Source organism: Euprymna scolopes, chromosome 46, assembly GCF_053919585.1.
Source record: "Euprymna scolopes isolate OS-2025 chromosome 46, ASM5391958v1, whole genome shotgun sequence".
NCBI classification, from domain to species: Eukaryota; Metazoa; Mollusca; class Cephalopoda; order Sepiida; family Sepiolidae; genus Euprymna; species Euprymna scolopes.
Genome location: NC_136527.1, coordinates 9,074,000 through 9,094,338, shown reverse-complemented (window position 1 = coordinate 9,094,338; position 20,339 = coordinate 9,074,000). Strand labels below are relative to the sequence as shown.

Genomic DNA, 20,339 nt, shown 5'->3' with positions numbered 1-20,339 from the left:
CTCTTCATCTACCTATACCTACGTCCCCCCCCCTGTTTGGACTTAGAAATTTTCAATTGAATACAATCTGAGATTCCTTAGTCTATAGGATTCTCATCTACCTATACCTACATCCCCTCTTGTTTGGACTTAGAAATTTTCAATTGAATACACGTTGACTTGCCTTGGTCTATAGGATTCTCATCTACCTATACCTACGTCCCCTCTTGTTTGGACTTAGAAATTTTCAATTGAGTACACGTTGACTTGCCTTGGTCTATAGGATTATCATCTACCAATACATACGTCCCCTCTTGTTTGGACTTAGAAATTTTCAATTGAATACACGTTGACTTGCTTTGGTCTATAGGATACTCATCCACCTATACCTACGTCCCCTCTTGTTTGGACAGAAATTTTCAATTGAATACAATCTGTGATTTCTTGGTCTATAGGATTCTCATCTGCCTATACCTACGTCCCCTCTTGTTTGGACTTAGAAATTTTCAGTTGAATACACGTTTACTTGCCTTGGTCTATAGGATCCTCATCTACCTATACCTACGTCCCCTCTTGTTTGGACTTAGAAATTTTCAATTGAATACACGTTGTCTTGCCTTGGTCTATAGGATTGTCATCTGCCTATACCTACGTCCCCTCTTGTTTGGACTTAGAAATTTTCAATTGAATACAATCTGTGATTCCTTGGTCTATAGGATTCTCCTCTGCCTATACCTACGTCCCCTCTTGTTTGGACAGAAATTTTCAATCGAATACAATCTGAGATTCCTTAGTCTATAGGATTCTCATCTACCAATACATACGTCCCCTCTTGTTTGGACTTAGAAATTTTCAATTGAATACACGTTGACTTGCCTTGGTCTATAGGATTCTCATCTACCTGTACCTACGTCCCCTCTTGTTTGGACTTAGAAATTTTCAGTTGAATACACGTTGACTTGCCTTGGTCTATAGGATTCTCATCTACCTATACCTACATCCCCTCTTGTTTGGACTTAGAAATTTTCAATTGAATACACGTTGACTTGCCTTGGTCTATAGGATTCTCATCTACCTATACCTACGTCCCCTCTTGTTTGGACTTAGAAATTTTCAATTGAGTACACGTTGACTTGCCTTGGTCTATAGGATTATCATCTACCAATACATACGTCCCCTCTTGTTTGGACTTAGAAATTTTCAATTGAATACACGTTGACTTGCTTTGGTCTATAGGATACTCATCCACCTATACCTACGTCCCCTCTTGTTTGGACTTAGAAATTTTCAATTGAATACACGTTGACTTGCCTTGGTCTATAGGATTCCCATCTGCCTATACCTACGTCCCCTCTTGTTTGGACAGAAATTTTCAATTGAATACAATCTGTGATTTCTTGGTCCATAGGATTCTCATCTGACTATACTTACGTCCCCTCTTGTTTGGACTTAGAAATTTTCAATCGGATACACGCTGGGATGCCTTGGTCTATAGGATTCTCATCTACCAATACATACGTCCCCTCTTTTTTGGACTTAGAAATTTTCAATTGAATACACGTTGAGATGCCTTGGTCTAAAGGATTCTCATATACCTATACCTACATCCCCTCTTGTTTGGACTTAGAAATTTTCAGTTGAATACACGTTGTCTTGCCTTGGTCTATAGGATTGTCATCTTCCTATACCTACGTTCCCTCTTGTTTGGACTTAGAAATTTTCAATTGAATACACGTTGACTTGCCTTGGTCTATAGGATTCTCATCTGCCTATACCTACGTCCCCTCTTGTTTGGACTTAGAAATTTTCAATTGAATACACGTTGACTTGCCTTGGTCTATAGGATTCTCATCTACCAATACATACGTCCCCTCTTGTTTGGACTTGGAAATTTTCAATTGAATACACGTTGTCTTGCCTTGGTCCATAGGATTCTCATCTGACTATACTTACGTCCCCTCTTGTTTGGACTTAGAAATTTTCAATCGGATACACGCTGGGATGCCTTGGTCTATAGGATTCTCATCTACCAATACATACGTCCCCTCTTTTTTGGACTTAGAAATTTTCAATTGAATACACGTTGAGATGCCTTGGTCTAAAGGATTCTCATCTACCTATACCTACATCCCCTCTTGTTTGGACTTAGAAATTTTCAGTTGAATACACGTTGTCTTGCCTTGGTCTATAGGATTGTCATCTTCCTATACCTACGTTCCCTCTTGTTTGGACTTAGAAATTTTCAATTGAATACACGTTGACTTGCCTTGGTCTATAGGATCCTCATCTACCAATACATACGTCCCCTCTTGTTTGGACTTAGAAATTTTCAATTGAATACACGTTGTCTTGCCTTGGTCTATAGGATCCTCATCTGCCTATACCTACGTCCCCTCTTGTTTGGACTTAGAAATTTTCAATTGAATACAATCTGTGATTCCTTGGTCTATAGGATTATCATCTACCTATACCTACGTCCCCTCTTTTTTGGACTTGGAAATTTTCAATTGAATACAATCTGAGATGCCTTGGTCTATAGGATTCTCATCTACCTATACCTACGTCCCCTCTTGTTTGGACTTAGAAATTTTCATTTGAATACAATCTGAGATGCCTTGGTGTATAGGATTGTCATCTACCTAAACCTACATCACCTCTTGTTTGGACTTAGAAATTTTCAATTGAATAAATTCTGAGATACGTTGGTTTATAGGATTGAGAATGGTGGTGACTATGTAGAAAAATAAATCCTGAAACACAAAGGGTCACTCGTTTTAATGGTTCCACTTCCGTCTTCATAGCTCTTCAACTTTTTTTTATTTAATAAAAATAGGATGTATGTACATGTTTTTTGGAATACAACATATTCGTTCCGTAATAAAGTATTTTGTTTTTTTTTATTCGAAATAACAACTAAAAACATGGCACCACAGACGTGATTTTTCACCTCAACCCCATCCCTACCCCAAAAAGAAAACTCAAATATTTAATCACATTTTATAAATAAACATACATTTACACTTATCTGCCATCTTATTTCATGCACGCACGCATGCACACATCGAGAGTTTTTTTTTATTTAGAGAAACATTAAACGTTTCCATCTGCTTCCGTCAGAGAGGGCAGTGGGAAGGATATTTGCCCTCTGATCACGTATTCATATTAAACTCCTTGTTGAGACGATCCAAGTCGAAAGTGTCGCAGGCGGCGTGCAGGTCCAAACGATTCATGAGGGTGAGCGTCATCCGGAGTGTGCCCCAGATGTTCTTCGACATGGATTGGCCAGGACTCGCAACTAGGGTCGGATTTTGAGTTTCAGACTTTTGCTGGAGATTCAACGCCCCCAGAAAATGCTCCACCGCTGAACTGCAAGGAAAACGAAAGAAAAGAAACTGCTATTCAGGAGTTAAAGCATAAAACATTGAAAATAGGTACGGATGCTTTACAATTGAAGACTCGAGAAACATAAAAGGAATTTTTCATTGTTTTCTTTATTTGATGTTACAATGTAGACCCAAATCTTTTCTTATATGCTCTGATTATGTGTACCATGGGGAGTAAATGTAAGAGTTAACCCCCTATCATTCCAAATTGTAAAGTAAAGGTATTATAATGAAAACATTTGAAATTACATCATTTGAAATGAAAATTCAAAATTCCACAAGAACTTTCTTCTCAATCTGATACGTTTATGCGGGTTGTTAAATAGTTTTATTTTTAAATAAGAAATTTAAATTTTACGAGTATCGGATTTTCAAAACAATCTAAAAACGCCTGCTAAATTTATGTTGTAATGCCTACGAATTCCGATTAATTGCTTAAAAATGATTTTCACAATTCCGGACAAGATCCCATAAGTCTATCAAAGAGTTTTCCTGTTAATTTATTCGGAACTGCCATTTTCACCCATGTGTAACCTCCCGTATAATCACCACAATCTATGGCAACACTTCAAAGGCCAGCAATGATTACAATCTTTTTGATTCTCTTATGATACTGAGCAGGTGGTGCAATGGGGAAAAAGGTGGCTGGTTAATTTTACCAAGCTTCTTTTCATATAATAAATCACTGACCCCCATCATGCCCAACTGAAATGGATGACTCATCTTGGGGAAACTTCATAACTTGACAAGCTTCCAGGACTGACCTTCACTCCTAATCTGAAATGGAACACATCAAATCTGTTGCCAAGATTGCTGGTAAAATGGTTAGATCATTCTACCGGTCCAGTAAGTAATTCACTGCCAATGCAATTCTCTATCTGTACAAGAGCCAGGTGCACCCTAAAATGAAGCACTGTTGCCACATCTGGGCAGGAGTGGCCTTGATAAAGTTAAAACCGTCTTCGAAATCTAGTAGGTGATGCCTTTTCTCTTTCCTGTTGCGAAGATTGCTGGAAAAAATGGTTGGATCACTCTATTGCTTCAATAGTTATCTTATTGCTGATGCAATCCTCTATCTATATGAGAGCCAAGTACATCTGAAAATGAAGTACTGCTTGACGTGCCCTATCCTGCCTTTTTTTGTGAACGTTTGGCAAGATTGGAGCTCAGTCGAGTACTTAGCATGAAAATAATGATAGAACAGAAACAGATTACAAAGCCGGTTTTGTAATCTAATCTGTTTCTGTTCTATCATCATTTTCATGCTAAGTACTCGACTGAGCTCGAATCTTGCCAACCTTTAAAAAAAAAAACACTCGACTAGCTACAACGATTATCAACAATTTCCCCCACTTTCTATCTGTGCTTAAATCTAAACTCAGATTTCATGAACAAAGATTCTTTCCTAGAACTGCCCGCCTGTGGAACTTTGTTCTGCTGGTTTGCTTTTCAGTATGCTACAATATTGTTCCTATTTACAATGCCTCCCCACAGGACAGACACCAGGGTCGTTTTTTAATGTGAAGAAAAGGAACAAAAATAAAAATTGTCTCAGTCGTGAAGGATTTCTCCTCCACTGACAGAGAACAAGAAATTGAAGTGTAGCATCTGAAGAACAGATACTACAATTTGATCTTGACCTGAAGGCCAGTTGCCTACGAATTCCAATTAATTGCTTCAAAGGCCAGAATGATTAAGATCTTTTGGATTCTCATTTTTGAGCATGTGGTGTAATGGGGAAAAAGGTGGCTGGTTAATTTTAATGTATCGAAAACCAAACTTCTTTCTTTTCATTATAATCACTCTGACCCCGATCATACCCCAACTGAAATGAATGGCTCTCATCTTGGAGAAGCTCTACGTGTTGACAAGCTTCTTGGTCTGACCTTCACTCCTGATCTGAAATGGAACACATACATCAAATCTGTTTCCAATATCACTGGAAAAATGGTTGGATCACTCTCCCGCCCCAGCAGTTATCACATTGCTGATGCAATATTCTATCTGTATAAGTAGCCAGATACGTCCTAAAATGAAGTACTGTTTCCAACTCTGGGTAGGAGCTGCTTGGCGTGCCCTATCTTGCTTTGGTAAAGTTCAAAACTGACTTATGATCTTAAGTACGTTGTGTAATGGGGAAAAAGGTGGCTGGTTAATTTTAATGCATTTAAAACAAAGCTTCTCTCCTTTCATCATAATCGCTCTAACCCAATTAAAATGAATGGTTCTCGTCTTAAAGAAGCTCTGTCTTCCCTACTGATCTGAAATGGAACACTGTTAAGTTTTGAGACATTGTGTTGAACACAGATGGCGGCGTAGTTCAGATCAGTAACCAAGATGGCGACCAAGAATCAAATGTGGTCCGTCGCATTGGTAACCTCTTAAGTTCTGAGAGATTATGTTGAACAAAGATGGCAGCATAGTTCAGATCAGTAACCAAGATGGCGGCGTAGAATTAAATGCGGTCCGTGATGTAGCAAATGGCGAACTGATTGAATCCAAAATTTGACGATTTTTATAATAATTTTGCGACGTTTATGATTGGTTGTTTAGCACAGCCGTTGGTTATAAAAATGATTGGCGAATCCATTCGTCTCATACCTCCCCCATCACAAGTCAGAAACATTTTACAAACACATACATAAAATTCTGCTGCCAAAGTCGCTGAAAAAATGGTTCTTACCCGTGTGCTCCCAGGTTGATACAAGCAATCCCAAGGTTATATCTCGAACGTATGAAACCAGGTGACAACTTCAGTGCTTGATGGTAGGCCTCAACTGCTTCCTCACTCTTGTTACTGTTAGCCAATGACGCGCCGAGTTTATTCCATAGCAGGGCATCCTGTAACCGAAAAAAGGAAAACGCAAAGTTAGAATTTTTTGCCCATTTTTTTTAGACATACCGCAAACAAGTTCTTGATGAACCGTTCCACTTAAGTAATCCAATTTACCAAATTTCCACGAATAAAAATTACTACGACATTGTTCCTTTGACTACTGTACACTCATTAACCCTTATCCCCGAGTGGCCTCTGGGCCTTGATAAATGGTGACTCCTATTTTACAAAAAAATTCTTATTATCTGCATCTTATCCTGCCTTGATAGAGCTCAAATCAAGTTATTAATCCATGTCCAAGGAACCTATACCCAAAATTGGTGGAGGAGTTTGGTAGAGTTCTCAAAGGTCAAATCGTTGAACTTTGACCCCTTAACAGCCAAATTTTTGGCCGAAAACAGATTAGAAAGATTTTCCCAAAATCTCAGTACCCTGTATATCAAATTTCGAGTCTGTAGACTAAAAATTGACAGAGTTATTGCATAGGAAAATGTACACAGACACGTTCACTTATATATATATATATATATATATATATATAAACAAAACAACCAAACTAAACACCATGAATAAATATTTGAAGATATTGAAGCCAAGTTTTACACATTTTCAAAAATAAAATTTTATTCTTTTGACGCACTCACCTGAGGACGGACTTGCACGGCGGCGTTAAAGCAATCGATGGCTTTATCAAGCTCTCCACTCAAGTTGAAAAGAACACCAAGGCCGCACTAGGAATAGAGAGAAAAAATATCAAATTACAATGAAAACTAAATAAGAAATATTATTAAATAAATAAAGTGGAAACATTAAAACAAAAATATTTAATATGATAAAATAATAATCAGAAATGGATCGAGAGAGAGAGGTGGTAAATTATATTGTAGACATGTTGACCGGAAGTCAAGATCAGCTGATCGGATTGCGTGTCAGTCACGTGATCTGGTTAGCTGAATTGTAAAGATTTGGTTTGGGTTTAGAAGGCGACGGACGGCTTCACATGTCTCCTCCTCTTCACTGGGGGGGGGGGCGCTGACATGTGTAGAAACGAGACCAAGAGAAACTACACAGGCCAGAGATTCACTTTCCATCCTTCTGCGAGACATCTGGAAAGTGAAATAAACTATAAAACCAATTCCTTGTCTTTGAGTGATTGAATCTCCGTCCAAAACAGGTACCAGGTCTCCCCTCCAAGACGAGATGTTTCCAGATGGACCAACATCCTAGACGCAGAAGGTATGTTGAAAAATACATGTACCACACACACACAATGGCATATGAACATATTTAATAGACTGGATGACTAGACGATCACAAGACATTAACTCCCTTTATGATAACACAAATACAATTTGAGATGAGTAATTTGTAGATTTTATTTATTTGTGGACTGTTATCCTCATCAAGCTTGGATTTTTCGGTCTTGTCTTCCATCATCAGGTCCGTACCGAATGGTATATTACTTTTTATTGGAATCCTTTGAGATAGTATATATATTTTTTTAATTATTTACGGACTGTTAACCTTATCTTTATAGTTCTTGTTTCACGATGTTTCGGCCAATTATTCCTGCCCTTCATCAGGTAGTTAATTGCAATGGGATGGAAATGTTGAGTCCCATGGCGCAGTGGAGTGAGGCAGTTCCAGGTGAGCATCGTCTAAAGATAATGGTTTCAATCCTAAGGAGGATTAGTTGGCCAAAAAAGTGGTGACACAAACTCTCTATAAAAAAAAAAAAAAACTTATCTAGCTGAAACCACTATTAATAATTTTTCCCATTTTTTATCTGTGCCTAAACCTAAACTTATGGATTCTATGAACAAAGCTTCTTTCTTACAAATGAGGATAATAGTTCGGAAATTATATATATATATATATATATATATATATATATATATATATATATATATATATATATACTCCTATAAATTCGTTTTTCTTTTGTGTGTATTGATATTTATATTAAACCCCCTCTTTTCTATTTATTTAAAAAAAAAATCCAATTTTCTTATATATGGGTTCTGGAATTGCATTCATTAGCAAAAGATATAGCTAATTTGCATATTCTTTTAAACATTCATTTTAATTAATTCCCTATTAGTTGCTTCGGTTTTTCACTGATATTTTTTAAAATCATCCGCTCCTTTCGATTGTGTAGCCTTAATTAAAACGTAAGTCACCTTTAGCCGGAAATTATATATATATGTATATATCTATACTCCTATAAATTCGTTTTTCATAGTAGTAGCAGCAGTAGAGAAAAACGAATTCACAGCGCAAATTTTTTGTAAGATAAAAGTTGCTGAAATAAAAGATATTTACGACGCCATTTCATAAATCATAGATATTATAATCTAAGGAGTACATAAAAAGTTCTAAGTAATAGTAACCCCCCCTCCCAGAGAACATCCCCCCCTAAAAAGCCTTTGTCGGACATACAGAAAAAATGCACGCACACACACAAACGCACTAACACACATTTTGCCTTTTATATATATATATATATATATATATATATTTTTTTTTTTTTTTTTTTTTTTTCTGGTGATTTTATTATATTTCTACAGTATTTTCCTTTTCTTATGCTCTGATTATCAGCGACGCTCAATGAAAGTTGCCGGTCGACGTCATATCCCGAGCAAAGCTGAGCGGTCAATTAGTCTAGTTCAAATTCTGTGTCATTATCTATTTTTCTTGCATTCAATCACTCAAAGTTAACAAATAAATTCCAACACAAATCTATCATGAAGGGTCGAGGAGGATAGAAAGATCAAGGGAGGAGAGCACCAACCAGACCTCCACTAGAAGAGTGTGAAGAGTACTGGAACCTTGAGTAGGTTCAGTGCCATTCCAGTTCCAGAGAAGACTAATAATCATTAACGAGAAATCCGTCTGCCTGCTTCCCACCGGACTACAACTTGGATGTCTTCAAGTCCAACATAAACAAATTCCTAATGAACCGCCCCCTTAAGTAAACACTTCATCAAATCTCCACACTAACCTACTGTACTTGCAATAACCCTTATCCCTGGGTGGCTTCCGAGCCTTGATAAGTGGTGACCACCGTGTAAATAAAAAAAAAAAAAACGGCTGTTGTGATAATGGAAAGTGCTTTGGTTATAGAAAAGAAATGGAGCGTGCTGGATATTTGAGGAGACTTGTTGCCACTTTGACTCCAGGTAAAAATCGCTAGTTATTTTGTGAACACTAATAGCGACACTTACTTGAACGTCGGGGTCGATTTGGTTCGGAGAAAGACGAGCAGCTGCAATGTATTGGTCACGGATTTCCATCATTTTTTGTCTGCAAAAAACAAATGCGAATCAAAAATTATTATTTATCAGCTTTTTTTTATCAAGACCCGAAGGCCACTCGAGGATAAATGTTAATGAATGTAAGGTTGTAGTGCAGTAATCGTTAATGGTGTAAATTGGGTAGAAATTGATTATTTATAAGGGACGGATCAACAAGAATTTGTTTACATTGGATTTGAAGGTGACCATGTTGTATTCAACCAGGAAGCAGGACAGCAGAACAGTGTTCCACAGGCAGACAGTTCTGGGGAAGAAGCTTTGTTCATGGAAGCTCCATTTAGATTTAGGCACAGATAAAGATCAAGGGAGGAGAGCACCAACAAGACCTCCACTGGAAGAGTGTGAAGAGTACTGGAATGTAATGGAGTGTAGATTCCATGAACAAAACTTCTTTGTCAGAACTCCTGCTTCCCGGTCACCTTCAAATGGAGGAAATCATATGTAGTGGTTGTAGCTAGTCGAGAGTTTTTTGGGAAAGTTTGTCAAGAGGGAACCATAGATTGGAGTTCGGTTGAGCACTTGCCATGAAAATAATGATAAAACAAAGACATGCTCGCAACGTCTCTTCTGTGGGAAAGAGGTTGCAGGGAAGAGAAAACGGCATCACCTATTAGGTTTCAAAGTCGGTTTTGAACTCGAGGCTGGATAGGGCTCGCCAAGCAGCTCCTGCCCAGATGTGACAACAGCACTCCATTTTAGGGCGTACCTGCTTTTTATACAGATAGAATATTGCATCGGCAGTGAGATACCTGCTGGAGCAGTGGAGTGATCCAATCATTTTTCCAGTGATCATGGCAACAGATTTGATGTATGTGTTCCATTTCAGATTAGGAGTGAAGATCAGTCCGAGAAGTTTATTAAAACATGGAGCTTCCCCATTCATTTCAATTGGTGTGTGAGGGGGGTCAGAGCGATGATGATGAAAGGAGAGAAGCTTGGTTTTTGATGCATTAAAATTAACCAACCACCCTTTTCCCCATTGCACCACATGATAATCCTTTAAACCTTTTATATAGATTGTCGGGCTGACTTCCCCATCTTGGTTGTTATAGTCACAACGTTTCAGCTGTTTTGCCCTCCGTTTGTTAGGAGTCTCGAGCCCAACCCTTTATTATTATTACGGGGGTACCGTGTTCAGACTCCAGCTAGGCTCTGGGACATAGTTGCTGATTCTCTGTTTTGAATATTACTTTTCACTGCCTTCGTTCAGGATTGAACTCAGCACCTTTGGGTAACTGTAAACTTTGATACAACGTCTAGGACCACTCGGCCATATGTCACTAGGACAATTCTTAGTTGGTTTTTGTTAATGTTAAACCTATGTTGTTATTCAAGGTTTTCTCTCTATCAGAGGTGTCCAAATTGCATTCAGCTTTATGCTTGGTTTGCTCAGTAGGTTGTTATGTCCGAGCATCTGAGCTGTTTCTTTAAGTTTTCTCACCTTCCAGTGGGTCTCTGTGTTTATTATTTTTACTTCATCCCATAGGGGGGGACGATGGTCCCCCCTCTCGATCCAGACAGTTTCAGATGGTTCGCTGTTACACACAAGTCCTGGGAGGTGACTTGTTTGTAGTAGACAGTTCCACAGAACAAAATATTCTTACCGTGTCGAAACCCGGGAAAGAACATGTGAAATTGCTCCAGAAAAGGTTTAATATTTATGAAGCAATTCTGGTTTCTGATTGGTTTGTAGCAGAACGTGAATTAATTTGATTCGTCAGTTCTTAGCAGCATCGTTTATAAATAGAATCGTCCGACTGTGTGGGATCATACCCCATTACTACTCCAAAATATTGCAACAGATATAGTTTTTATTTTTGAAATCACAGCTTTATAATATAAGAAACGATAGAAATTTGACTCTACAATAATATATACAAAATCTGCAAGAATTAAAATATCATATTTAAGCGTACTTTACGACCGGGCTATGCCGGCTTCCCTGCCAACTTAGATCAATATTTTTGCAGCTCTAACAAAAGAGTTACAATAATATCAGGCCATCTCCATTGATGCTGAACGTCCACAGAATTCCAACATCAATATATTAGACACGAATGAGTCCGACCAAATAATAGAGTCAGCAAGGTAACCGACTATTGCCCGACATTGTTCGCATAATAACAACCGTTATTAATATAAAATCCAATCACAAAGAGGTTTTCGGCATCTATGAGCCTCTCCAGCGAAGGAGGGGATGTGGGGTACAATAAAAGTGCACCAAGTTCATCGGAGCACATTCTGAGGAAGATTATGAAGATGGAAAATAAGACCTTACTTTGAAGCAATTGTAGTAACGTTGACTCTGGCATCTGGTTGTTGTCGAAACTCTTTGACCAAGTGGGAATACTGCGGATTGTGGCCGAGCCAAGATTGGAGCGCGTTGCATGCCAGCGCCTGCTGATACTCGTTTGTGTAACTTACAGCAATCGCCATCCATGCTGTCAGGTTCTCCGGTTGAAGCTCAAGGCACCTGAAAGAGAATCCAGTTAATATGACTATTTTTTTTGTTTTCTTCGTCAACATACACAATCCGCCATAAATAATCATCTCTATCTCCATTTTATTTGTGTGTTTGTTCTCTATGGACTCCTAAACAGCAGAACCAAGTTTTTTTAAATTTCACATACAGTATAATATAAATCTCAAATTTAATTATGTATGTATGTCTGCATAAAACTTTCGACAGAGGCGACGGATTTACACGAGTTCAGTATTATTTGTACGCTAAACGTCTCGGACGACATATATAAAAAAATTAACCAAAAATATTAATTCCTCCACCCTCAATTCGGCAGTTTTACTACAGATGCCACAAAGCCTTCTAGTCTAATAGTTTCTCTCCTTGGCCTGACTGCTAGGCCTTGGAGGAATTCCCTCCCCATTTTCTGCTTCCCTAACTGTACAAACCTAAAGAGTTAAAAAAAAAAAAATATTGCCAATAACACGGTACAACAATAACAAATGATAATTAGCTACTCAGAAGCAAAGTTTGGTTTTACAGCTTAATTGTTATTTGGGTCTGACTCTGAAAATACGACCAGATAACTGCATGCATTAGAGATGCATCGATGAAGAAATAACGATCTGAAATTTAAAAAAAAACATGTTTAAATGTAAAGTTTTTACCTTTTAAGGGCTTGTATCGCAGCAGGTTCTCGTTCGTTTTCAGCTTGTGTTGTTCCCAAATACTGCCAAGCCTGATAAAAATGAAAAAAAAAAAATTTTTTAAAAATGAAGAGGTAAAACCACAGTTTAGTGGCCTGAACATAATTTGATGAAAAATTATGAACTATTGTTTATATTTTTTTTATTGAATACTAGTGGGGGGGCCTGTCATTGTCTAGGTGTGTCAGGGTGGTGTAGTAAGGATCCCCCTCCCCCCAGGGGAGGGTTAAAAAGTGGTAGTGGGGAAGGAGTGAATCAAAACAACAGTAGACAGTTTGGGTGGAGAGAGGTGTTAAAAAAAAAAAATGTGGAAGGAGGAAAAGGTGTAAAAAAAACAAAAAAAAAACGTCTTAGTTGATGTGTCCACGGGAAAAGCAGAAGTCGCAGACATTGAAATTAAGAGTTGTTAATCAAAAGGAGACACTTGCAAAAATGTCAACAAAAAAAGCGACCCCTCCTTGTAAAAAACTGCCCAGTTGAAGGAATTAATGGTTTTGGCCAATTTTTCGATATTTGTCGTCCAAGACGTTGAGCTTCAAAACAAAACAATACCGATCTATTGTCCTATTTTGCTGTTTTTCTTAAATATTATTAAATATAAAACCATATTAAGTTAAAATATATTTAATTTTACGCTTGGATTCTTAAAAACATACTTGAAATGTGTATGTATGCTGAAATAATCACTGATTCCGTTTGTATGAAGACACCAATTTTTTTTTTAGCGATTATTTCAGCAAATGTGCACATTTCCAACGTATTCTTAAGATTACGTGCGTAATACTAAAAAGATTTTAACTCGATATGTTATATAGCCTGTCTATTGTAGTTGTAAGAAAGAAAAGTTTCATACATGAAAATACTGTGAACAAATATAGAAACCAGCTAATTATCGAGTGTTCAAATTGTTGGCCATGAGCAGCAGACAACGCTCACTGATTGAAAACGTTCCTAATCAGTTTCATTGGTATGTTGATACATCTTCTTTCAATGGTTGCTTTCAACTCATTCATTGTAGCTCGTTTTGTGGTGTGAACCTGGTATTAAGCATGCCCCCACCCACTCACCCCAAAAAGAGCAAAAATCCATTGGATGAGGGGGAGTCAAATCCAGTGAGCGCGTACAGTACTCAATACTTCCTCTTCGTCCTACCTATATGTTTCGCAGGTGACCATCAAGATATGCTCTTCGTCCAAAGATGGAGTACTGCTGCCACATCTGGGCGGGAGCTGCTAAAAACAGCCCATCCTGCCTTGACAGAGTACAAAATAGACTTCGTGGCTTGGTGGGGGATGCCCTTTTCTCTACCCTGTAACGGCTTTCCCACAGAAGAGACGTAGCGAGCCTGTCGTTGTTCTATCGTTATTTACATGGCAGGTGCTCGTCTGAGCTCCATTTTCTGGTCCCCAGCAAGTTGTCAGTTCAAGTGTAATGTGAACTTCTGCATGTCAGTACAGTTAGGGAAGCAGGGACCTGGAATGGAATTCCAGAGTCTAGCGATTCTGGGGAAGAAACTACTGGAGTAGAAAGATCTTTCACATCTAGGGATCTCTACTGTGTGGGGGTGGGATTTAGCTGCCTGTCTGGTTTGCCGATGGTGTATGTCGTGGGGGCACAAGTGTCTGCAGCTCATCAGAGCATTCACCATTAAAATACTTTTAGAACAGGCAGAGGGATGCAAGGTTGAATTCTTTGCAAACATTGGAAAACCTGCCCCTGAGTCTTTGAAGTCCTTCACCGTGAAGGGGATGCCGTGGTCAAACGTCCTACAGTGCAATGATACACAGAAAATCTCTCGTTACGACTACATGTCGGGTAAAAATAAGTTCATACTAAGAAAATATAAGATATAGGATGGAACGATAAAGTTGTCACCCTAAAGAAAACAACACTACAGCTTTATTTTAAAACTTTTATTGAAAAAAAAAAATCAATTCAGGTAACTTGATTATGTACTTGAGTTGGCATCTGTTCAATGTAGCCGCCTTCAGCCTCAATCACTGCTTTGATATGGGTCCGGAACTGGGAGCATGCCTTTTCCACAAGCATGCAAATCCTAAGAGCGATACAATGTTCAACGAGTGAGATCAGAGCTATACAAATGCTCTATCGGTCCAAGTTATGACAACAGGACCATTGCCAACACCCTCAAAATACAAATCTGGACAGTTCAACGCTTGAGGACACAACTCAACAAAGTTTCTGGCTACGGTTATGGTGTTTGGTGTGATACAACTGAGGGACACATTTCACATGTTAGAAGTCGGCTTGGAAGTCAATACCAAAATGTACCTGGATGTGCTGAAGAGTATGGTGATCCCCTGGTGCAATAAAGTGGCCACTGGCAGATCCTGGGTGTAGCGGCAGAACTTGGCGCTGGCCCACAAGTCCAAATACACTCAGGCTTGGCTTCTGAAGGAGTGCTATGACTTTGTACCATGCTCTCACTTGTCCCCCTCTTCCCCTGACTAGAACTACTTTGTTCGGTCGTTTGTTAAGAACATCACCAACATGACCTCCCACAACACCAAACCCAGCCTGATTGCCGGCATCCACCGGCGCTTATGGAAAAGGCATCCTCCCAGTTCCCGACCCCTTATCGATGTGGTGATTGAAGCTGAAGACGGCTACATTAAATAGATGTCAGCTTTGCTACATAATCAAGTTACCTGAATTGATTTTTTTCAATAAAAGTTTTAAAATAAAGCTGTAGTGTTGTTTTCTTTAGGGTTAGGCAATGTATATAAAAATCAAAGGATTGATTCTATAATAATACATATGCAATCTGCATAAATTAAAATATGTTTAAGCGTATTGTACGACAGAGCAACGCCGGGCTACCAGCTAACTAGTATATCCTATTTTTGTAAATTTTAAACTTAATTATTCTTATCCATCAGCTTCAGCATTTATCTCAAGGAAAACATATCTCTCTCTCATATATATATATATATATATATATATATATATACACACACACACACATACACACACACACACGGTCTGACGGTGATCTAACTGACAACTAAAATGTCAGTATATCAAACCTGTGTAGTATCATCCCTACTCTCTGCCTCTGAAACATGGACCTTGTATTGATCATATATAGAACTGCTCAAGAGGTCTCATCAGCACTGTCTTAGACACATTCTTGGTTTAAAGTAGGATTGCTTTGTCCTTAATACATACGTCTTAAATAAGGAGAAAACAACCGGTATTGCTACCACTGTTATTAAGAACCAGATGAATTGGCCAGATCATCTTGTCCGGCTTGATGACTGTCAACTCCCAAAACAATTGTTTTATGGTGAGCTCTTTTTTAGCAAAACACCCCAGCATAAGCCCAAAAAACGTTCTCGTGATAGCATCAAAGAGTCTGGTGAGCTTCCATGTTCCTATTGACAGTTGGGAGTACCTAAGCGTATGATTGCTCGCAGTGGAGGACACTGATATACAGGGGTGCAGAACACTTGGAAGCAGCCAAGATAGACCGAGCGAAGCTCAAGAGAGCATGCAGGAAACGTCAAACCTTCCCGGCCAATCATGGGGATCTTTTTGATGCGTGAGGTGTGTGACTGGGTTCTGTTATCCAAAGCCGGTCTCTTTAATCACATAAAAGTGCATAATGCTACAGGTTCCATTGCTGTTAGTTTCATTCAAACCAATGACTGTCTTCAATGTCATGTCTGCTTGAGGGTGTGCAAGTCGCTGGCAGGACTAAAAAGTCATCTTCGCGCACTTAAACTTTCAGGGACTGAGGGAGTGGAACTCGTCTGACAAGACGTCGCCATCAGCATCATATGTAACAGTTACAAACAAACAAAAGAAAAAAAACATTTTTTTTAAAAGATTTTGTTACTCTCCCATCTTGACACCATTTAAAAGTCTCTTGCTGCCACATGTCCATCTAGCCTGGTCTGTTTCTCCTTCCTCCGACCGCAAGCCAGTTACAGCTGGCCTATTTTCGTCCTCAACTTTACACGTCCATTTTCTTCGATGTCGCACTTTCCTTCAGCCGACCACAATTTTTTTTTCCTATTTCTTCTCGTACACGCTTTCCAATTTGCAAGCCAGCCATTCTTTGCTGCTGCCGATATTTCCCCACGCACTCGTGTACCATGTTACACATATTTAATTGAATAATTAAAAAGTAAAAATGTTATATCATTATAAGGGAGTGCTCAATAGCGTAGAGAGAGCATTAATAGAAAAATGTCTTAAGTTAGAGTAGAACACCTAAGCACGCGCATTATAAACATTCATATAAATGTTAATTTCAACTGTATTTCTTTTGGTTAACGTTGGCCGTGTGGTTTGTTTCTTGCTAATGGAGTCAAAAATGACTGCCCATAACTTTTATCCACTGCGGACCATCGTGTGTGATTTACATTCCTGTTCAGATGTGATAACAATTATTGATACTGGTTTCAGCTAGATGAGTGCTTTTCATGAAAGTTTGGCTGGGGGGGGGTATAGATTGAAGCACAGCCGAGCACTTGCCATGAAAATAACGATAAAACAGAGACAGGTTCGCAACATCTCTTCCGTGGGAAAAAGGTTGCAGGGAAGAGAAAAGGGCATCACCCACTAGATTACAAAGTCTATTTTGAACTCTGTCAAGGCAGAATTAAGAAGCTTCTAGCAGCTCCTGCCCAGATGTGGCAACAGTACTCCATCCTGGCTGTTATGTAAGTAGAGAATTGCATTAGGAGTGAGATATCTAATGGAGCAGTAGAAAGATCCAACCATTTTTCCATCCATGGCAACGGATTTGATGTACATGCACCATTTCAGATCAGGAGTAACGGTCAGACACAGAAGCTTCTCAAAACATGGAGCCTCCTCAAGACGAGAGCCATTCATTTCAATTGATGCCAGACGAGGATCAGAATGTTGATGGTGTAAAGATAGAAACTTGGTTTTAGATGCATTAAAATTAACCAGCCACCACTTTCCCCATTGTACTACATGCTCAAGATCAAAGGAGAGAATCAGAGAGAACTTGATACCAGCATAATATGTAATAAATTACATCTTTGTGCATAATTTTATCCCATAACATAGTTCTCATTGGCTGATAAGAGCTGCGGATCTAAAAAGGTCGTGTTTGACCTACCTATGCTGCATCAGCCAAATTCTGCAGGTCGGCAGGCATCATTCTGTCTCCAATACACAAATCTGCATGTGATACAGGATTAATCAATCTAACTTTAACCCCTTCAATCAATCTCTTTTAAAAGAGGAGACTTTGCTGGTTTGGTCACGCTGAAACCTAAGAAACTTCTTTCACAAAGCAATTGCTTCCGAACCACTCAACGATTGCTGGAAAAACCAGCTGAAGACGTCTTCACACACCATCAAAGCTGACGTCAAACCATAGATCTACAGTGTTCGCCAATGATCCGAGAACCGGCGGCCCATAACTATTTCGGCAAATGCAGACCATCGTGTGTAGTCTACATTCATTCAGGATAGTGTGTGGTCTATGGAAGGAGTTGACTCAACCTGTTCTGAGTGAACGCTGTCGATAGTTCAAGTTAACACTTTGGTGTTGACTTTCAAGCCAACTTCGGATATGAGAGGTATCCGCTGTCCGAAGAAGTCGAACGGCCACCTGACTAGGTGACCATCACACTCTTCAGAACATCCAGGTACAATTTGGTGTTGACTTTCAAGCCAACTTCGGATATGAGAGGTATCCGCTGTCCGAGGAAGTCGAACGGCCACCTGACTAGGTGACCACCACACTCTTCAGAACATCCAGGTACAATTTGGTGTTGACTTTCAAGCCGACTTCAAAGATGTGAGGTGGCATGATGTGGCCCTCACTTGAAACATCACCAAAGACCATAACCGTGGCTAAAAACCTTGTTTTCATCATCCTGGGCACATCCCTGTTATTTGTGGCAATCAAGGGATGCATTTTAAGGATTTTCGCAATGGTCCTGTTGTCATAATTTGAATCAATAAAGAGCATGAGTTGTACAGCGACGCATCTCCGATCTCGCTCATTGAACATTGTCACTTTCAGACAGGATAGAAAGCTTCTATCACTCTTGGAATTTATACACAACTGACCAACTACTGGATGGTCTGCAACAAAAAAGAAAACCGGTTTTCATCAAACGGAAATGGAATCATGTCTTTTCTAGGGTAACAATTTTATCATTTCACCCTATAATTTAGTTCTAGGTAAGAAATTAAACCAGTTATAGAATCGTTAAATCAAATTGTTCCTGAAATTTTAAACATCTATTTCTAATTCTATTCTATGACGAAAAAATATTGATCAGGACTAAATATTAAAATTATATGGCTTCTGGAATCTTGGATATCAATCACAAATTCTATTCAAATAATATTTTGGGGGGGTTCACTCCCATTCGTCCGCACTTTCCTCAATAATTATTTTTTGGCATTATGCGGATAAATTTAATTACACAGGAATCACTTATCAAGGCCTGGAGGCCACTCGAGGATAAGGGTCAATGTGATCATAGCGTAGTAAACATAAGTAGTGGGAATTTTGTAAATTGGACTACTAAGTTATTAAAATGCAAATGTAGACTATTCAAGAAAAAAAAAAGTCCACTTTTACATTTATCGTTTTATTTTTCTCTATAAATGTAAAGCGGAAGTCTTGCACAGTAGGTTTCCCTTCCTATCTCTCTCTCTCACTAGCACTCTCACCCTGAAAACATGCCTTGTAAAGGAAGTTTACCGCGCTGAAGCTAGCCCTTATGAATATTTGATAAAAAAATAAAAATAAAAAATATATATTAATATGCTTGTACTAGCAAAGTAAAAAATGTATTGTTGGCATTCCTAACCTTAGGAGAATAAAAATTACTTTAACCCAGAAATCAACAAAAACATGTCATAATCGGCAGGCCTATTTACTACTCAGTGTCCACTTCTTACAATATGGGGTCCCCATGCCTTATCGTGACTTTGAAGTAAGCAAGATAAACACATTTTGTTGTGGAGTGGGGTTTCATATTAAAGGATGACGCAGTTCATATCATAGGCAATATATATAACGGATATAACGATAATGATGAGACGGCGAAGACATATTAGGGGAGGGGGAGATCACTTATGATGATGGTGGGGACAGATAATACTTATGTTATTAAGCCACACTAACGGAACTGCAAAAATCAAACCACTATTAATAATTTTAAACACTTTTTAACTGTGCCTAAACCTAAACGTAGATTCCATGAACAAAGTTTCTTCTTAGAACTGCACACCTGTGGAACTCTTCTGTTTGCCTGTTTTCCAGCTGACTACAATTTGATTGTCTTCAAGTCCAACATAAACAAATTCTTGATGAACCGCCCCCTTAAGTAATCCAATCTACCAAATTTCCATTACTAAGGACTGTTACAATATTATCCCATTGATTACTGTACAATCAATAACCCTTATCCTCGAGTGACCTTGTTGAATAGCAGGGCCTTCATAATTTAAAGAGACAGGGACATATATAATGGGACTCCTGTAATACAGACATAACGATAGTGATGATGAGGGAGAGAATGGTTTATACAAGAGTTCGTTACAATTCATGATAAATACGTTACCTTTTCTGTTGACATAATTAATATTCAGAATTAAAAATAGGCTTAATTTCTCACATTCCATTTCTTAACTTTG

At 38.6% G+C, this 20,339-nt stretch overlaps 1 protein-coding gene across 2 annotated transcripts in view; it reads right to left on the bottom strand.

Annotated features, from left to right (window-relative positions):
* Positions 1-2,744: 2,744 nt before the first annotated feature.
* Positions 2,745-20,339, bottom strand: part of LOC145270540 (peroxisomal targeting signal 1 receptor-like) — an 82,577-nt gene continuing 64,982 nt past the window's right edge. For both annotated transcript variants that reach the window (XM_080126186.1, XM_080126183.1), the window contains exons 12-17: positions 12,642-12,712; positions 11,791-11,985; positions 9,423-9,501; positions 6,843-6,929; positions 6,046-6,203; positions 2,745-3,345 (exon numbers count right to left, since the gene is read on the bottom strand). In XM_080126186.1, the coding sequence (XP_079982312.1) occupies positions 3,129-3,345; positions 6,046-6,203; positions 6,843-6,929; positions 9,423-9,501; positions 11,791-11,985; positions 12,642-12,712 (807 nt within the window). In that variant the 3' untranslated portion in view covers positions 2,745-3,128. The remainder of the gene's footprint in view (positions 3,346-6,045; positions 6,204-6,842; positions 6,930-9,422; positions 9,502-11,790; positions 11,986-12,641; positions 12,713-20,339) is intronic.